The sequence below is a fragment of the Acomys minous genome, assembly GCF_964271855.1.
Source record: "Acomys minous genome assembly, chromosome: 7".
NCBI classification, from domain to species: Eukaryota; Metazoa; Chordata; class Mammalia; order Rodentia; family Muridae; genus Acomys; species Acomys minous.
Genome location: NC_140488.1, coordinates 105,664,251 through 105,683,141, shown reverse-complemented (window position 1 = coordinate 105,683,141; position 18,891 = coordinate 105,664,251). Strand labels below are relative to the sequence as shown.

Here is an 18,891-nt window from a genome sequence, read left to right as displayed (position 1 = left end):
TCTCCCTGAAGACATAATCCTGCATTATTTTAATATAGAAGAAATGTAGAAAAATGCTACAAATCTCCAACCCACTACTTTCCTCCCTATTTTTTCCTTCCTATTTTTTTAAATAATGCTTTAATTTTTTGAATAAAAATGTAATTATACCATAAAAAGTACCCACATTTTCATTGTCACTTGTTCTTTATGTATAACATCTAAAAAAGCTAGTTTAAGCTTACAAATACTCCCATTTCTTTCCAAGAAATGTGTAACCATTGGCCTGATGTCTTTGATATGTTTTATGTTAGGTTTTGGATGCTCTGTCAAGTGAGGATTTAGCTTCATTCTTTTGCATGTGGACATCCACTAGTCACAGCACCATTTGGTCGAAACACAGCACTTCTCAGTCTTGCTTGGCATCTGTTTATAAATTGTCTATAAATATAGCTTATTTCTAGGATGCAAGTTTATTTCATTAATCAGTATATCTATCCCATACCATCTTGCTCAGTGTACTCCTGTAATACATTTTCAAATGTGGAGAAATAAGCTATTCTGGAAATGTTTTTGCCTATTCTGGTTCCATTGCTTTTGTATGATTATCCAGTTATCTTGGAACTTCTTCAGAAGGCAACCTGAACTGAGATACAGATTGCACTGGATATTTTAGAGACTGGCATCATCTGAGCCTTTGGACCCATAACATGCCTATCACCAGTTATTATTTGGTAAAAGAAGTCCGTGACTTCGTTTGTAATGCTTGTGTTGCTTCAATAGTTTTAAAGCTCTAAAGTACAATGAGAGATAGTGTCTTTAATGTACTTGCTTAGAAATATATTAATTGGGTATGGGGTAACTCTGGATTAAAAATGATTATTGCTGTATATTTGTGATTTTGTTTTTCAGATTCCTTGTTTCCAAGGTCAGGGACTAAGTTCAGTGTTCTGAATCAAATACTCACATTTCATACTTTCAAAAAATATTTTTCAGATTTAACTACCTATTTGAACAAACTATTTGACCATTTTATATACTGTGTGTTTATATGCTGCTTTCAGATACACTATGTACTCAGAACAATGTATCTTTCTGAATTAGCATTCGGAAGATAGGATTCTCCCTCTTAGGGCTCTGGCTGACAATTGTTACAGTGTATACACAACTTTCCTGTGAATCTCCAATTCCACTCCCTAAACACTATTTCTGCCTTAGATTCTGGCAGGTTGGAGTATTAAATCCAGGAACTTGAACATGTTAGGCAATTGCTTTACCGTTCAGCCACATCCCTAGCCCGAATTCATGAATAATTAATGAACAAATCATTCACTATGTGAAGTGTTAAGAATGTGAGTAACTAAAGTTTTCCTATACTATGCGTGATTTTGCCATATCATGCGTGTTTATAATTAGGATACCGATTGTGTTTAATTCTGACCATTCTAGAAGTAGAGAAGTAGAAAAACAAGCACATAAACCATCTTGACCAAGAAAATAGTTAAGATGTGCAACACAGGGTGAGGGTTAATATGATAGGCTATGCATGCATGGCAGGAATAAATTGGTGGTAAGCTTTCATTTACTGGCAACCCAACTATTTTAGGATTTTACCTACCCATGCCTTTCCTGCCATAGTCACACTACAGTGATAACTGGATGGCCATCTGTAGGAAAAAGATCAGATTTGGGCACTAATTTTAGTAATATTTTATATTTAGAATTTTTATGGAATATTTATTTTAAACCCAAAATTTAGTAGCTAATAGTCATATATCTCTAACATAGCAAAAAGACAAAACTTATTTGGGCTTTAATGTATTTATGCCATTTTAATGTAATACAGCAAAGACTGGGTATCAACAAAAGAGAGCGATGATTGGCTTCAGCAGGAACGTCTCAAGGGCATTACTTGCTTTGGTGAGTTTACCATGATCCACACACACCATGGCCTTCAGTCCTTGAAGTCTACAACCTGATCTTGCCCATGTCCTAGATTCATCCAAATTCTGGAGGTGAAATCACAGTTGTTACATCATAATACTGAAAGATATAAAAAGAGAAGGATATTCATTTACAATGAGAAGTGCAATTATACAGGTCAAATTCAGAAGACAAGACTTCAAATTCCCTTCTAAGCAGATTATGGGAAAAACAGAATTTAGGATAATGATAATCTGCAAATGCTTCCTACCTAATGCATTTGAATGCAAAAAAAGGCTTTTCTGTCAACTAGATCAGATGATTTTGCTATCCTAAGCACAATTTTCTCCCAGAAAATGGCTGGAATGCATGCTTCAGTGGCTCTTGCTTTTCTATGTATCCATCATGGATCACCTGGGCCCAGCACTGCTTCACTGCCCTTGGCCAACTCGGATTCTTTAGAAAATTCATATTTAAACAACATGGATACAAATCCTCATCATCATACTTTCACCATTCTTCAATTTTTCCTGTCTCTGGATGAAAATTACATCTTCCCCATTGTCTAAGTCTTTAAATATATGTATACATACATAATATTGATTTGTTTAATCATTTCTTTGGATGGCATTGAGTACAATATAGTTACTACAGATTAGGAAAAGGTCCACAGTGGTTGATTTATGACAGAATGAGGTGGGGCTTCTGTTTGTATGTTGTTTTTATGTCAACAGATTTAACTGTAAAGAATGCACAACATCATTCATTGTGGTTGACCATATACACTCTGTCTGCTATGACCTGCCTCTCCTTTGACCACTTTTTTTTTTCGAGATAGGGTCTCTCTGTGTAGCCTTGGCTGTCCTGAACTCGCCTTGTAGACCAGGCTGGCCTCGAACTCACAGTGATCCACCTGCCTCTGCCTCTTGAGTGCTGGGATTAAAGGCGTGCGCCACCACTGCCCGGTACTTTGACCACTTTTTAAAATCATGTTTTTGTACTACAAGACAGGACAGTTTTATATGTTATTAGAAATAATTAACCAAGTATCCATTATACATGTTCGTTTTTATCAATGTGCACACCACAGTGTACATCAACTGTCTCCAAGTTTATAATTTATTTCTTTAGATCCAAGTCTGAAAGGTTTATAAAATTTATTTTAAGGTAGGCGTAGCAAGAAGGGATAAAACATAAGCTATATAAAGATAGTATTAGAAGCCGGGTGGTGTTACATGCCTGTAATCTCATCATTTAGGAAGTAAAGACAAGATGATTAGAAGCTCAAAGCCAACCTGGGCTAAATGAGACTCTGTGTCTAAAAAATAAAAGAAAGAAAAATTTTAGTGATTTTTCCCCAATAACCCCCCTTCCCAATCTCTGCAGGTTGACAGATATAGTCTAGAGTACATGCTCCACATTTTTATCACATTTATAAACTGATATATTGACAAATACGGAAGGTTCTCTATTTGCTACTAAAAATGAATTTATATATTATACATTATTAGACAATGCTTTCATTAGTAACTCATATTTAGTAAACACTATAGATTTAATAGGATCTTTTGAATATGTGTACAATAGTATAGCATAAGATTTTTACAATTTAACCAATAATTCTCTAAATAAGGGGTATTGAGTGTCTTTCCAATTGTCTTCATAAATATCCAAATATATTCTCAGCCTGTTAGATCTCAAGGCAAACCAAATTTTAAGATTCTGTAAGTATCTGTCAGAAAACTCTTGTTGATACTTAACTCCCTTATATAAAATTGTATTGTACTTCCATATAAATGACATGCATGCTTACATTCTTATATATACATATCATAGATTATTTTATAATACATAAAATGATATGTATAATATGTAAATAGTTGTTATATTGTTTAAGTGGTCTTTTAAAAGAAAAGTCTCCAAGCAAACTGATCACAGATTCCTTAATACAGTATAAGACAATCACAGTGACAAAGGAACCTTGTGGATCTGAGATTGGGACTAATTGAATCCATAGACACAGAGCCTTTAATGGAGGGCCAACTGTGCTCTCTTAAAATAGGTATAATAACTCATGTTCTGCATGTTTTAGACAAACCTCATACAAAACTAGTAGCTCTTATACTTTAAATTTATGAAACATAAAATAACATGATATTTGATAATTATGTATCAGCAGTTATGAAGTTACATAAACAATTTTAAAATAATTTACCTTTAGCTACTTTAAAATCTAGTATTTTGTGCTCAAAAATGAATTAGAGGCAGGGTGTGGTGACACACAACTGGAATCCTAACACTTGGGAGTTAAAAGCAGGAGGACCAGGAGTCTGAAATCAACCTGGGTAACTATAGTGAGATCCAGGCAAGCCTGGGCTCCATAGCAAGATGCTACCTAAGAGAGATTATACTTAAAATTCCATAGGAAGCCTTAGTCAAAGTTACTACTCTACTAAATAGATTCAAATTTTCTTTCCCAATATAAGATTTTGAAATATGCCACACTAGTTCTTGTATTTATGTTTTAGGAGGCTTCGTGGTACTATGAAACAAACCTAGGGATTCATATAAGCTAGGCGTGTTTTCTATCAACAGGCTATATGCTTAAGCTACGGTGCACTATTTTATGCATTAATAGTTTAATATTTTATTTTGTTTTTCAAAAAGTCTATACAATTGAAAACCAGAAACACAGAAAGCAAGCAAAAAAAAAGTGTATTAATAAACACATTGTGGCTGATGTACTAGGGGAAAAACTCTCATTCCTACCAAGTAAATGTCAACTGACACAGGCACTATGGACAAATCAGAGAAAGCAATTTATTTTTCAAGTAGAAAAAGTATCAATGTACACAAAAAATATATGGAGTGAAAAAAATAGAAAAGAGTAAGAGGTACACCATAGTATGCTTTTTAAAAGGTAGGACAAAAGCCATAAAAAAAGGTGCAGAAATCACAATTTTTTTAAAAGAATGTGTGGCATTGCAAGCAGGAATTCCACTAGTTGTTTGTCCAGATCCCTGTACTGCTTTCCCACCTCTTATCTCCCTCAGCTGAACTGCTGGCCGTGGAACCAGTACAGATTAGGAAAAATTCCTGGGTCATTGACAAATGACAAACAGGAGTGGCTCCCGTTTGTGTACTTGGTTTTGGTTTCATCAGATTTAACTGTTGCTCTGATTCCAGTAAAGAATGCACAGTATGCTTCTTTCTCAATTCCAGCAGTCCACAGACAGTGCTGGAATGTGCTGGGAGGATAACTTTCAAATTTGTCGTGAAGCTCTGTGTGTTCCCAGTGTGACCGACATTTCCAAAGAGGTACAGGTGAACAGAAAAGGTTGGGCAGATTGAAGAAGACACCAGCCTTGTATTTAAGGCACTTAGTTCTATAGACACCCATCACCCCTAAAGGCACTACCCTATAGTTCTCCCTTTGGCCTCCACCCATTCCAGAGGACCCAGATCAACTGAGCCCAACAAAGGTGCATGTCCTTAGTGTGCATAGAGGGGTGACTGCCATTTGTCATCCAGTGGACATGGTATCTAAAAGGCCCAGGCAGCAATGGTGTTTGCCTTCTGCCAAAGGCCAGATATTAGGCACTGGAGTGAACAAGGACAGCTAGGCTGAGCAGACTCAGGCTAAGCCTGATCTCTCATCGTGAGTCAGAGGCACCACCCAGAAAGAAGCCTGCATACCAGTGTGGTCCACAGGGCCAGTAGGCACTCCAGTTGCCCGAGGGAACACAGGCAGCAGTGTGGAGGCCAAGCAACAGGATTAGACCGTTGACAGTAGTATCCTTTGTGAAGAACTGCAGTGGCCCCATTCCTGAGAGCTACAGGCATGCTGGACCAGGTGTCTCCTTTTCTCACCGGATCAGAGCAGCGGACGTGGTGGTGAGGCACTTGCACTTGGCACTTCAAGTCCTCAGTCAGTTGGAGCCTACCACCAAGCCTGCCTCCTCTTTCTTGCAGTGCTTTCATGCAGTGGAAACAAAGTGTCTTCTCTTCTTGTGATAAGCACAAGCGGCCAGGGAGACACATGCTGGTGCTTCCTCCTTACCGCCACTGACGGGTTTACACCGGCTCTTGTACTTGACTCTCTCTACTTACACTTTCCTCTGAATAGACATAGATCACACACTGATCACAGCTGAAACTCTTTCCCTGTCCATCTACTGATGTGGACCTGAAATCTTTCCAACCTCCAGAAAAGGCCAAGAAATTCCTGAGCAAGGGGCTAAGAAACTAGGCTAGAGAACTTAGAGGACTCCTGTTCAGGCAGCAGACTGACCCGCCCCTCTGGCCCTCTCCATTTCCCTTGGCTCCTGCCCTTACAAGAACACACACACAGAGAGAGAGAGAGAGAGAGAGAGAGAGAGAGAGAGAGAGAGAGAGGGAGGGAGGGAGGGAGGGAGGGAGGGAGGGAGACAGACAGACAGACAGACAGACAGACAGACAGACAGAGAGCGAGAGACAGACAGACAGAAAGACAGACAAAGACACATACACACACACACACACACACACACACACACACACACACACACACACACACACACACAGAGTGTGACCCCATAGGAAGACACAAGTCATAGTCCAGCTCTCTACAGCATAAACTGCTAGTCCCAGTACTGGCTTAATCATAACTTTGCTGCAGGCCTTCTTTCTAATAAATTCCTCTAATAAATTCTAGTAAATTCCTCTGGAGGCCATACCACCTTGGGCTGAGCCAACCAAACAGACAGGAGAGGCTTTTACCCAGACAGTAGAAGAAAGGAGTGTCTTATATGAATGAGCACCAGGCACCTTACTCCTGTCTGACTGCACAGGGTGGATGAACCATCACCAGAGAGCCCAGAAAGTCACCGGATACCTCAAAGCTCATAATATCTCCTTAGCTCTGTCCTCTGAGCAGTTAAGAGTCCCTAATCACAGGAAAGGCAAAGGATGCTAAGTATGGACAGAAAGGAAAGAATGGGACAAAGAAGCGGAGGAAGACTTGGTAAACTCATGCTAACTGAATGTTTCCTGGATCCAATCTTTTTGAACAGGTGGAAACTCACATTCATAGTAAAAAGACAATACAAATGCCCTCCTTCCTGGTAAGGGTCATTATACCAAAAGTCCTCTTGTCGATGTGATGCTCCTTTAATAAAGACAATAAGGATCCAGCTGTAGGCCTGAAAGACCTAAAGATGGCAAAAAGACAAGACTGAACTTTGCTCTTGTTATGGCATCAGCACACTTTAGGGGGATGGATATTGCTATGTCCCTGTATCCAATTGCGAACATCAGTGTAATTAAAAAGCTTCAGTGTAATTAAAGGAACAAACAAAAACCCAGTAGTAGTTGGTTTTACCCTAGGTCTCTGGGCTACTTAGTCTCAGGTTCTTGACCACTTAAGCAGTGCCAGGCATGAGTTCCATCTCTCATGGAGTGGATCTTCAGTCAAATCAGACATTGGCTGGTTATTCTCACAAGCTTTATGCCACCATTGCTCTAGCATATTTTGCAGGTAGGACAGCATAGTCGAGTCAAGAGTTTGTAGCTGGCTTGGTGTTTCCATTTCTCCTTTGGTAGCCTATAGAGTCCCTTCCCATACAAGACACTAGAACATAGAGTTAAAGGCGCTATGTAGGCACCAGGTCAACTTCTCCACGTTTAATGAGTTGTGTAGGTGTTGTCTTCAGCAGTGGGGCCTTGTTGTCAGTTCCTGGAGAGCAGCATATTGTCTTGGCAACAACCTAGGTTCTTTAGGAATTTCCATGGGACACTTCCTACTGGTCTTAAAAAAAAGTAGTAATAAAATGGCTCCTAATGACATTCTGCTATACTCACAGATCATTACCCTGCTCAGCCACCATCAGAGAAGTTTCCTCCTGCAGCAAATGAGAACAAATACAAAGACCCACAGCCAGACAGTATATAGAAAGTGAGGGACCTTGGAACACTCAGCCCTAGACGGGATGCCTCCATCAAATCCCTCCCTCAGAACTCAGGGAACCTGTGCAAAGAGGAGGTGTTAAGAATGTAAGAACCAGCTGGGCCATGGTGGCACACACCTTTAATCCCAGCACCAGGAGGCAGAGGCAGGAGGCTCTCTGTGAGTTCGAGACCTCTCTTCTACTTCCCCTTTGTTCATCTTATTCTAGGTACTCTTGAGATTTTGGTGATCCAGGAGTTTTATTCATATGGTTCTCTATAAGTATTAATGTTTTAGAGCATCTAGTTTCCTCCTTTGGCTTCACCTATCATTCTTGATGGTTTATAACCTAGTTATCAAAACTTTTCTTGCCACCTCAGATCTTAACCAGGCTTGCCAGGAATCTTCACCTAGACTGCTAACTTAAAACAGTGAAAAGGATTGCATGTACTTGGTCTTCTATCTCAGTGATTTCACATCATACTAAATCCAGAAACTTGAGAATTGGGTTCCTTTATATAGAAATCTTCTATGCCACAAACATTTATCAAGTTAATTTGGCTAAGTTAGAATTCCAGTTACTCAAACAATGACTCCAGAGCAACAGTGAAGGTGTTTTGTTTTGTTTTACCTTGTGAATAACATCTACAATCAACTGGCTTTAAATAATGAGAGAGAAGGATAATCTAGGTAGATCTGATTTAGCCAGTTGATAGGCTTGAAGAATAGAGGCAAAACTTTCCTGAAAATGTACATATCTGTTATATCCTGTGCCTGAAATTCCATGTGCCCTTCCTCTGAGTCCAGTCTATAAGCCACAATCAATACACCACAATTGTATAAAATTTCTTAGTACATATCTCCTGTCTATGTTTCCCAGATTAAATCCCAATTAATATATCATCTGATCAATATTACATAAATCTTTTTAAATCCACTTATCTGTTTCATCCCAACTATCAGGAATTGAGCTAAGGCTCTTGTTACTTGAAAGATTTTTCACATTATTAACCATCTTTTCAGCCCAACCTCTTTCTATGTTATCTTCTATATGAAGATTAGTATGGTGTGTATAAAATATGCATGTGAACATAGCACTTTCCTTAAAAGGTTTTTTTGAGGCAGGGTCTGACATCTCCCTATATAGCCCTGGCTAGCCTGGACTTTGCTATGTAGACTAGTTTGGTCTTGAACTCACAAAGAACCACCTTCCTCTACCTCCCAATTGCTAATATTAAAGGAGTGTGCCAAACTTGGCTTTCCTTAAAAAATTTTAATGACTTTCTATATCTTATTGATTTATCTGGAAACTATTTAATAAAGGTCACAAAGTCTTCATATTCATGTTCCAAGTTACTCAATAGGTTCATCCCTACATCCCAAGAAGTTCCACAAGTTGCAGACCTAGCTACTATTGTCGGTACCCTCTAAAAGAACAGGCTGTCTTGAACTCTGTATTTTTGGTCTCTACAATCTCACTACTTATTCTCCATTTTTCACTGTGAGGATTTAAATGAGAAATGAACCCTATATTTAAATACTTACATCCCCAGTAGCTTGATGCTGTTAGAAAATGTTATGGACCTGGTGGTGCATGCCTGTAATCCTAGCAAGTCAGGAGGCTGGGGCAGGATTGGTGCTTGAGAGTTCAGTGCCAGCCTCCTGGGTTTCAGGAAATGTTATCAAGCCTTTTTGAGGTAGAGCCTTTCAGGAGGAAGCAAGTAAGTAGTGGTGAACAGTGAGGGTTGGTGGCCTTGCCTCACTTCCTGCTAGCTCTCACTGCTTCCTGGATAAAATGCAATCACCCAGCCTCCTGCTTCAGCTGCCTGCTGTCATGACTTCCTTACCATTATAGACCCTATCCCTCTGGAACCTTAAACCAAAATAAACCATTTCTTCATTTAGTTGCTTTTCATCATGGCATTTTATCACAGAAACAGAAAACCAATACATCTTTTTACTATTTCCTACCCTTAATACTTAAGACTACTTTTAAAGACCAGCACAGACGTTGGTCCACAGAAAAATCCATCTCAGTACTCCTAATCTAAGCAGAATAGCCTCTTGCATTCTCTTACAGCATTATGTGCCAATCCCTAGAGAACTTACCAAACCAGTTTATGGCTTTAGTGGGTGAGTTAGACATCTTATTTTTTGCAAATTGGCACCGGGCACAATGTCTGTAATGTAATACATGTTTGCTTTAATACATGTTTTTAAAGCTATATGCTAGTTGAATGAAAGAATGCATGATCCAGCACTGAGTGATGGATTATAGTTAGCTGCTATAATGGAATGTGAGGAAGCAAAATAATAGCTACCTAAAGGGGCTCACATCATAATTCCCAGAATTGGCAACTATACCGATTACCAAGATAAAAGAACCCTGCTGATGTAATTCGGTTGCGGATTTCAAGACAGAAGAATTTCCCCCTGGGTTAATTGGCTAGCATACTCTGACTGAATGTCCATTTAAACACAGAAGTCCTTTCACTAGGTGAGTCAGAGAAAGGATAGATGAGAATATGAAATGGAGAAATTTTTAAGTGTGAAAGGGACTCAGTTTGTAGTTGGCTTTGAAGACAATGAAAAAGGATTACAACTGAAGAGATTCTAAATGCTGGAAATGCCCATCACCAGTCATCCATCATGAAAATGGGGCTCTCACTCTTACTTTTGTAAGGAACTCAATTCTGCCAATAACTTAAGGAACAGAATCCAACTTCTCTTCTAGAGCTCAGGAAAGGCATGCAGCAGGCCAGCACTGTGATTTATCAGATAAAACTTATATCAGGCTTCTGATCTACAGCAGTATAGTATAGTAAAGTTGTGCTTTTGAGCCTAAATCAATAATACACTAAGGGATGCAAGAAAATACAATATATAGAAAAAAAAAGAGGAGGGAGTGGGCAGGGCATGATGGTGCACACCTTAAATCCCAGAACCCGGGAGGCAGAAGCAGGAAGATCTCTGGGAGTTCACGGCCAGAGTTCCACACCAGTCAAGGCTAGGTCAGCGAGACCCAGTCTCAAAAAACAAAACAAACAAACAAACAAAAAAAAACCCCAAAGTTTCTAGATGATCTAACAAGAGGTCAGGAAGTATGAATGCTAGGGAAAGAGCCTGATCATTGTAAAGATGATCAATCTAAAGTATTATGAAGAAGTGGAAAAAATGGGCTGATGAGATAGTTGAGCAATTAAGAGCATTTGCTACTCTTCCAGAGGGCTCAGGTTCAAGTGTCAGCACTCACATGGCAGCTCACAACTGTCTATAACTCCAGTCCTAAGGAATTTGTTGTCCTCTTTTGGTCTCTGCAGGCACCAGGCAAACAATTGGTACACAGACATGCATGCAGGCCAAACACCCATACGCATAAAATAAAATAAAAAGAAATCTTTACAAATAAATAAAATGTGAAAAATGACCAACTGCCTTGAAATGTTGAAGAGACTGGGTGAGACTGCTTAAAAGACAACACAAACACTCTGAATCAGCTAGCTAAATAAACACTCTGAAGCAAGAAAACATGAAGGCAGAATATGAGAACCCCCTTTAACATTGACTGCTTCTAGCCAGGCATGGTGGCTCAGATCGCTGTGAGTTCGAGGCCAGCCTGGTCTACAAAGCGAATCCAGGACAGCCAGGGCTACACACAGAAACCAAAAACAGAAAAGAAAAACCCACTGACTGCTTCTGCAAAGAGGCAACCAAAAGGAAGTATATGGTATTAAATATAAACTATATTTCTATGTGTGTCCCCATAGAATAAAACTACATATGAAATAATAAGAAAATGTGCCTGCCTAGCTATCCATGAAATTACCAAAGGCATCAAAATCCTTGTGATAAACTACCATTTGGCAACCCCTCATGCAACGTAATAGGAAAGACAGCACATCAGCTATGTAATCTTCTTGCTAAAAATGTCTAAATTATTCATGGTAAAATGAACCAATCAGAGAAGCCAAGATTATGAGCATACACGGGACAACTACCTGGATACAAGAATGGCCATATCATGAAGAACTGAACACAGAAAACAAGCAAATGCATCCTAGATTTTAGAAAACTAAAGATTTATGATAAGTAAATGCAATGCATGATGATGTAAACAAATGAAGGCTACACAGGGCAGTGTTAGATAAACTTGATATGGAAAATATCTTACATAGCAGTACTGTAGAGAGGTTATAATACCAATGCCTTTGTTCTTCAGAATTTGAAGAACTACTTAAAGGTGAAATATGGTAACATCTAAAAGTTACTTGTAACTTTTGGTTTGGCAAAAGTGTTTATATATGCACGAATGTATGAATATACAAATGTATGCATGTATGTATATATGTGTATATTCTGTATATTCAGAAAAAAAGAGTTTATATGGTAAACTGTAAATAGCTGATTGTCTATGAAAGATTTTAAACATATAAAAAGTATTTAGACATAGCTTATCCTTACTGCTAAATATAAATCTTATTGGTAAACTAAAAACCAAATCACTGCATTCACACTTTTGGCAGAATGTTTTCTGAAGGATACAATCAACAAAATAGAGTATAAATAGAGTGAGCAAGATGGCTCAGCAGGTAAAGGCTCTTACCATCAAACCTGACAAAGATGAGAGTTGGATTCTCTGGACCCACGAGGTGGAGGGAGAAAACACATTCTTTAACATTGTCCCTCAATCACCACAAATGAGTCATGGCACACATGCCCCCCACATGCATGCACATACCCCTAACACACATGTACATAAAGAATAAATAAATAAATGTAATCTAAAATACTGAATGGGGCCAGGCATGGCAGTTTACACCTTTACTCTCAGCACTTAGAAGGCAGAGGCTGGTGGATGTCTGGGAGATCAAAGCCAGTCAGATATACATAGTGAGTTCCAGGCTACCCAGGGCTACATACAGAGACTTTGTATCAACTAAAAGCTGACTAGATTAAAGAACTGAAAAAGAAATGCCATCTCCACAATTCAGACCTTCTGTTACTGTATTAATTGAAACAAAACAGATTTTAAGAAAAGGTCACAAAAATGATTTTTTAAAAAGATGCATCCTATACTTTACTAGGGATATAGAAGCTTTATACAACAAGGTACAACAAGGTAAATATCTGGTAAATATTTAACAGATATTTATAGACCCTTACATATAATAGGTGGAATATACAAACCCTTTACAAACACACAAGAAACAGTAATGATTATGTTCTCTAAGACACAAGGCAAATTTCAACAAATATGAAACAATGTTTGTACTCCAAAATTAAATGTGAAATAAAAGATAAAAAGATCCATTGATCCACACCTCAGCTTGTAAATACGATCTCCCAGTAGCACAGTCAAATAGAGAAATGGTCAATGGGGTAGAAAATATAAGATGAGCCTGAAAGTAAGGAAGAAGAGAAATATTAAAATAAGTCAAAACATCTGTCAAAGAATGGTGAGCATGCTAGAGGATAGAGAAGACAACTTGAATAAAATAATTATGATAGCAACAGGCAATGAAATAACACAAAAATTTAGGTGCCTAAATATAATAAATAAATAAATAAATGGAGAAAAAGCTTTTTCTTCAAGTAGAATATAAATTAGTGAATTCAGTAAAAATGGTGGAGCCTGAAACATTATTTTGTAGTCATAGTAAAAGCATTTAGTAAAAAATAATCAATAGATGCCGAAACTGCTAGAAGATAGTTTGGTGAGGAACAGAAAAGTTATGCAATCTCCAAGTAGTCACAGCAAAATTGTTGGCTACAAACAGAAAACAATGGGTTAATCTAACAACTTAACCAAGGAACCAATGCTGAAATCACATCTGCATCATGAGCAAGCTATGGCTATGATGCTGAGAGAAAAACTTCACATGATTTCTGTGGTCTTCTTGCCAACATACATCATCAAAATATAAAAATAGGGAAATGATACATACACACACCTAAACTGAAGAGCCCTCTAACAAAACAATTGTCTTACATTTTGAAAAATTGTCAGTGTCAACAAAGACAGAAAACTGAAGAAATTGAAGAAACTTCCTGATCAAGGACTGGAACGAGACACACACACACACACACACATACACACACACACAGAGAGAAAGAGAGAGAGAGAGAGAGAGAGAGAGAGAGAGAGAGAGAGAGAGAGAGAGAGAGAGAGAGAAACTAAGTGTAATACATCATCCTGGATTGAAATTTCAACCAAGAAACAGGTAATTAATTATGAGAAAGTATTTACTCCAAGAAAACACAGTGAAGCATTAAGAAGGAAAGCAGAGATACAGCTGCATGAAGGAACAACTGTTGCAAAGTATTGTTTGATAAATGTGGCTAAAGGGTATGGGAAGTTTTCTGTAATATCCTCATAGTTTAATCAAGGACTTATTCAATATATAGCCTAACCATAATTTTGTATCTATTGAAAGAAAAAAAAAAAGCTTTCAGTTTTTGTTTGGTTTGTAGACAAAGTGTCACTATGTAGCCAGGCTGGCATGATGCCTAGTAGACCAGACCTGCCTCCTACTCAGAGATGCACCTGTTTCCTGAAGGCTGGAGCTAAAGGTATGCACCACCATACCTGGCAAGAAAAAGTTTTGTATTACCAAACTCTATGGAGATGTACAGCAAGTATATAAATTTCTTTTTTGTTGCACGAAAGATTAAAAAATACTTTAGTGAAATTTAATTATACTTTGGTTAATGGATTCATAATGTGATTGTTTAAAAGAATGCATAAATAACTAGACATTTAAAAAACAAAAAAAAATGTCATAGGCTAGGGATGGAGAGATGATTCAGTGGTTAAGAGCTCCCGTTGCTCTTGCAGAGGATGGAGTATAGCTCCCAGCACTCACATGTAATCTCACATCCATCTGTAACTCCAGTTCCAGGGGATCTGAGGCTTTCCTCTGACATCCATAGGGAACAGGCATACACATGGTACATACATACATGCATGCAAAACACCCATCCATATGAAATGCCCAAATTAAAAAATTCATCAGAGACATTATAAAGTGATAATTTGTTGAAGTATAATAACAAAATCATATATACAAACCTGTGAAAGCCTTACAAATTGTAGAGAATAATTTGTAGTTTAAACCTTTTAGTTTAGAAAAGAAATATTAATGAGCTAGAGTCCAATTTACTAAATTAGAAAATGAACAGATAAAAAAGAACTAGAAGAAAAAAATATAGATAAAATAAAAGAGAGAGCATGGCTGGAGAGATAGCTCCGTAAGTGAGCTGCTTACTGTGCAAACACAAACATCTCTGGCAGTAAATACGCGCTGGGCACAGTTGCCAGGCTTGTCAACACAGTGATAGGCAGGTGGAGACAGATTGATCACTTGGGCTCCCTGGCCAGGGAGCCCACCCTGATCTGCTCACAGTAACAGCTCTTGTCTCAAAACATAACAAAACAACCACAAAAACGCAATAAAACAGAAGACAAAAAAAAAGTGGATGATTCCTCAAGACTAATATAGGAGGCTAATCACTGCCCTGACCACACCCCCAAAGCATGTGAAAGCCCTGTCAAAATCAAAATAAGGAAACACATTAAAAATATTGCGATTTATCACATTGTCATGCTGTCATATGAATGAGGAAAATATGCTTATGCAAATAGATATAGACAAAATATTCAGTAGGAAAAAAAGCCTCCATACCGATTCACAATTAATCCTCTCAGCAAACAAGGAACACAAACTAATTTTCCGCCAGGTTGTGGTGGCGCACACCTTTAATCCCAGCACTCAGAAGGCAGAGACAGGTGGATCACTGTGAGTTCAAGGGCAGCCTGGTCTACAGAGCGAGTCCAGGACAGCCAGGGCTACACACAGAGAAACTCTGTCTCAAAAACCAAAAACCAACAACAAAACCCCAACTAATTTTCTTGGGCAAACTACAAACTAAAAAAAAAAAAAAATAACAACAACAACAACAACAACAATAATAATAATAAATATTATAAAAGAAGGCAGTTCCATTAAGATATAATTTAAAGCGCCGGGCGGTGGTGCATGCCTTTAATCCCAGCACTCAGGAGGCAGAAGCAGGTGGATCACTGTGAGTTCGAGGCCAGCCTGGTCTACAAAGTGAGTCCAGGACAGCCAAGGCTACACAGAGAAACCCTGTCTCAAAAAACCAAAAAAAAAAAGGTATAATTTAAAAATAGCCCAAGATAATTTATAAATTACCAGAAAAAATATAATTCAGAAAGGATACATGTTATAAAATTAATATAAAAGTACCAATCATTCCCCCTTTACTAGTAACAATTAGAAAATGGGGTTTAAAAAGACTCACTTTCCAGTAATGACAGAAATCATAAAGTACATTTACTAAACTGCCTTGCAAATTTATGTGGTTATTTTTTTTTTGTTCGTATGATTTCATATACTATAGAAAATATTTCAATTTTATCATTAATGCTAGCTTTTAGGGTTTTGTCTGGTTATTTTAAAGGTGCCATCATCAACTCCTTTTTTCCTCCTTTACATGAATTTTCTGTTAAAAAAAAAAAGATTACCTTTAGCATCACAACTTCCAGGTGCAGGACACCAGCAAAAGCAGGGTAGCATTGGAAAAAATCTTTATGGTCTTCAATGAGTGAACTATTTTACAAATGCACCAAGGAAATGGAGTCATACTGCAATCTCTCACAGACTGAAAAAAAAATAAAACAAGGTGAAGTCATTTCTTCTGTCACATGTAGTCTGTCTCATATTCCCCTGGCCTTTTCAGTGCCTTATGTTCCCTTCAGCTCCCAATTCAATGGCACATTCCCAGTAAATAACTGGCCACACAGTACAAGGGGTTATTTCTGCACAGCAGCTTAGAGCATCAATTCTGAAAGCAAGCATCTTCCTTTTTTTAATCAAATCTCAACATGGCCACTTAGTGTCTCACAACTTGTGGCAACTTACAGGCCTATATAAACATCCTCCAGTGGATCGGTGATTAAACTCAAACACGCAAAGCCCTTTAGAAAAATATGCATACAAAAAATTTCAACAAGTACTCGCCATGACAGTTTTCTATGATTTAAATCACTGGGGAGAAATGATGCCTCTCCTATGTACTTCTTGCCCTGAATAGCCTCCTTTGTTTTCCAGGTGAGCAGTTCTTTCCCTATAGCTTGCTAAATCACCACATTTTCCCTTTGAATAGAGGTAAAAATGAGGCAAGGAAGGGCCTGAGGAATGACAAGCATCTGCTTTTAGGTGAAATGGGACTCCTTGTTATGCTTTAGCAACAAGCCTGGTATCTAGAACAGTCACAATTGCCAATGTTATTCATTGACTTGCTCAAAATATCTATTTCACTCCAGCTTTGTCACAGCCACTGTGCCTTGCATCTGTCCACCCCCCACATCCCCCTGTGCAAGGCCTAAGCACAGCCAGGACTCCATGATGGTTTATGGTATGAGATGGAGAAGGGATTAGGAGCCTTGAGTCAAACTTGGTGGGTTTTTGTTTGTTTGCTTTTTTTTCAACATTCTATAAGGCTCGTTTAAACAGGCTATTGGTTTCCAGAAAGGAAGAATTTGAGTCTTAAAACCCAAATAGTACTTGTCTGGTAATCTCCTACGCCATTCATTCTTCAAGAATAAACTGCGTACTCTTTAGCAGAACAGTCAAGGCCCACAGCCCTGTGCCTCACTTCTTTCACAGATTCCAGCCACGCTGCCCCAGAACAACCCTGCCCTGCCCTCCCTCTGGCTTTTATCCTGGAAACCCTAGACCTAAAAAGCATTCCATCCCATATGGCACATGTCACTCACCCTTTATAAGGCCCACCCAAAGTTCCCCCTTCCTCTTTGATGGCTCTTGATTACTAACAGGCAGTGACTTGGTCCATCCTCCACGATTCCTGAATACCTTGAACAAGCAAATTTTTATGGTACTTGGGTTTGACCATCATAGTATAACTTTCATTTTCACTTATTAAATGCCATCGTACACGTTAAAAAGAAAAAACCCTACTTCTCAAAGCTCACCTGACAATCTCCTCTGGGCACAGGCATTAGGCCTTGAGTATATCCTTGCTCTTGGTCTTGAACTAAGCATTTTTAAATAGAAAAATTTTTTTGCCAATATACACAAAAATAGAAGATTATAGTAAATCCCCACCCAGTTTTAACAGCAACCAGTGAACATTTTGTTAGTATCTCCTTACACCTTGGCCTGTCATGAAAAATCAAAGTACTGCAGCTTATTTTTAAAACTACAATTATCTCATGTAAAATATCATAATGACTCAATGCAGTCAAATACCCATTTCATCCAAGGATACTTTTCAACGCCTGTGCTTTGTTTCTCTTCTTTTTGAATTTGTGGAAAGAACAGGAAAGGGGGGAAGACTTGGGGAAAAGCATAGTTAAGTTTCAGAGAGCCTGGATGTCCCAGATGAGAAAGAAAGAATCTGACCTGATTTAGGCTGGGAAAAATCTATTTCACTACTTCTCCGGAGGAGGAGGGTGCGACTTCAGTCCAGCAGATGCAGGAGGAGGCGCCGAAGGGAGAGTGGTACTACCTCCACTGGGAGTCCCTTCTGGATAATCCCACCGCGGAGCCAAGAGACAGCGCTTTTTTGGAGGCTTGGGTTCCCGCGTATTTCCCGGTGGGAGCGTGGATCTCCCGGAGGCACAAGGTTGGTCCCCCATAGGTATGACAGGACCAGAGCGTCAGTTTTCTCTGGTGGGCCCTGGCAAGGCCGAGAGATCTGAGATGGCGGCGGATCCCCTCCAGGCACAGGGCTGGCTTCCTCCTGGTTTCGCTGTTACCGTATTTCCTGTATCCTGAGACGTATATCCCTTCTCCGCCTCCGCAGCGCTCGGTTCCCCAGCCCATTATAACCTTTCTACGAGAATGGAATGCAAAAAAAAAGTGCACATTTAGTAAAACGCTTTTCCATAGCACATCTCTCCCGCAGTTTAATTACCTGTATGGACAGTTTTATACAATTTAATTTAAAAAATATCAATTTGCCTGTAACTTGCCAACCAGGCATATCTTAATGAATGGGTGTGTGGGATGGTCGCGGGGGTG

The 18,891-nt window shown here is 38.8% G+C and overlaps 2 protein-coding genes across 3 annotated transcripts; both read right to left on the bottom strand.

Annotated features, from left to right (window-relative positions):
• Positions 1-1,771: 1,771 nt before the first annotated feature.
• LOC311602684 (uncharacterized protein) lies at positions 1,772-16,506 on the bottom strand. The gene is made up of 3 exons (XM_084791104.1): positions 16,371-16,506; positions 13,147-13,224; positions 1,772-2,022 (listed from the first exon to the last, which is right to left on the bottom strand). Exons 1-3 carry the CDS (start codon positions 16,377-16,379, stop codon positions 1,978-1,980), a joined length of 132 nt encoding a protein of 43 aa, XP_084647230.1. The 5' UTR covers positions 16,380-16,506; the 3' UTR covers positions 1,772-1,977.
• Positions 1,772-18,640, bottom strand: NBDY (negative regulator of P-body association). Of its 2 annotated transcripts, XM_084791103.1 has the most exons (5): positions 18,271-18,640; positions 16,371-16,507; positions 13,147-13,224; positions 3,142-3,220; positions 1,772-2,022 (listed from the first exon to the last, which is right to left on the bottom strand). In XM_084791103.1, exon 1 carries the CDS (start codon positions 18,504-18,506, stop codon positions 18,300-18,302), a length of 207 nt encoding a protein of 68 aa, XP_084647229.1. In that variant the 5' UTR covers positions 18,507-18,640; the 3' UTR covers positions 1,772-2,022; positions 3,142-3,220; positions 13,147-13,224; positions 16,371-16,507; positions 18,271-18,299. The 2 variants fall into 2 exon arrangements, with proteins under 2 accessions (XP_084647229.1, XP_084647228.1); XM_084791102.1 differs by lacking the exons at positions 3,142-3,220; positions 13,147-13,224.
• Between the last annotated feature and the right edge of the window lie 251 nt (positions 18,641-18,891).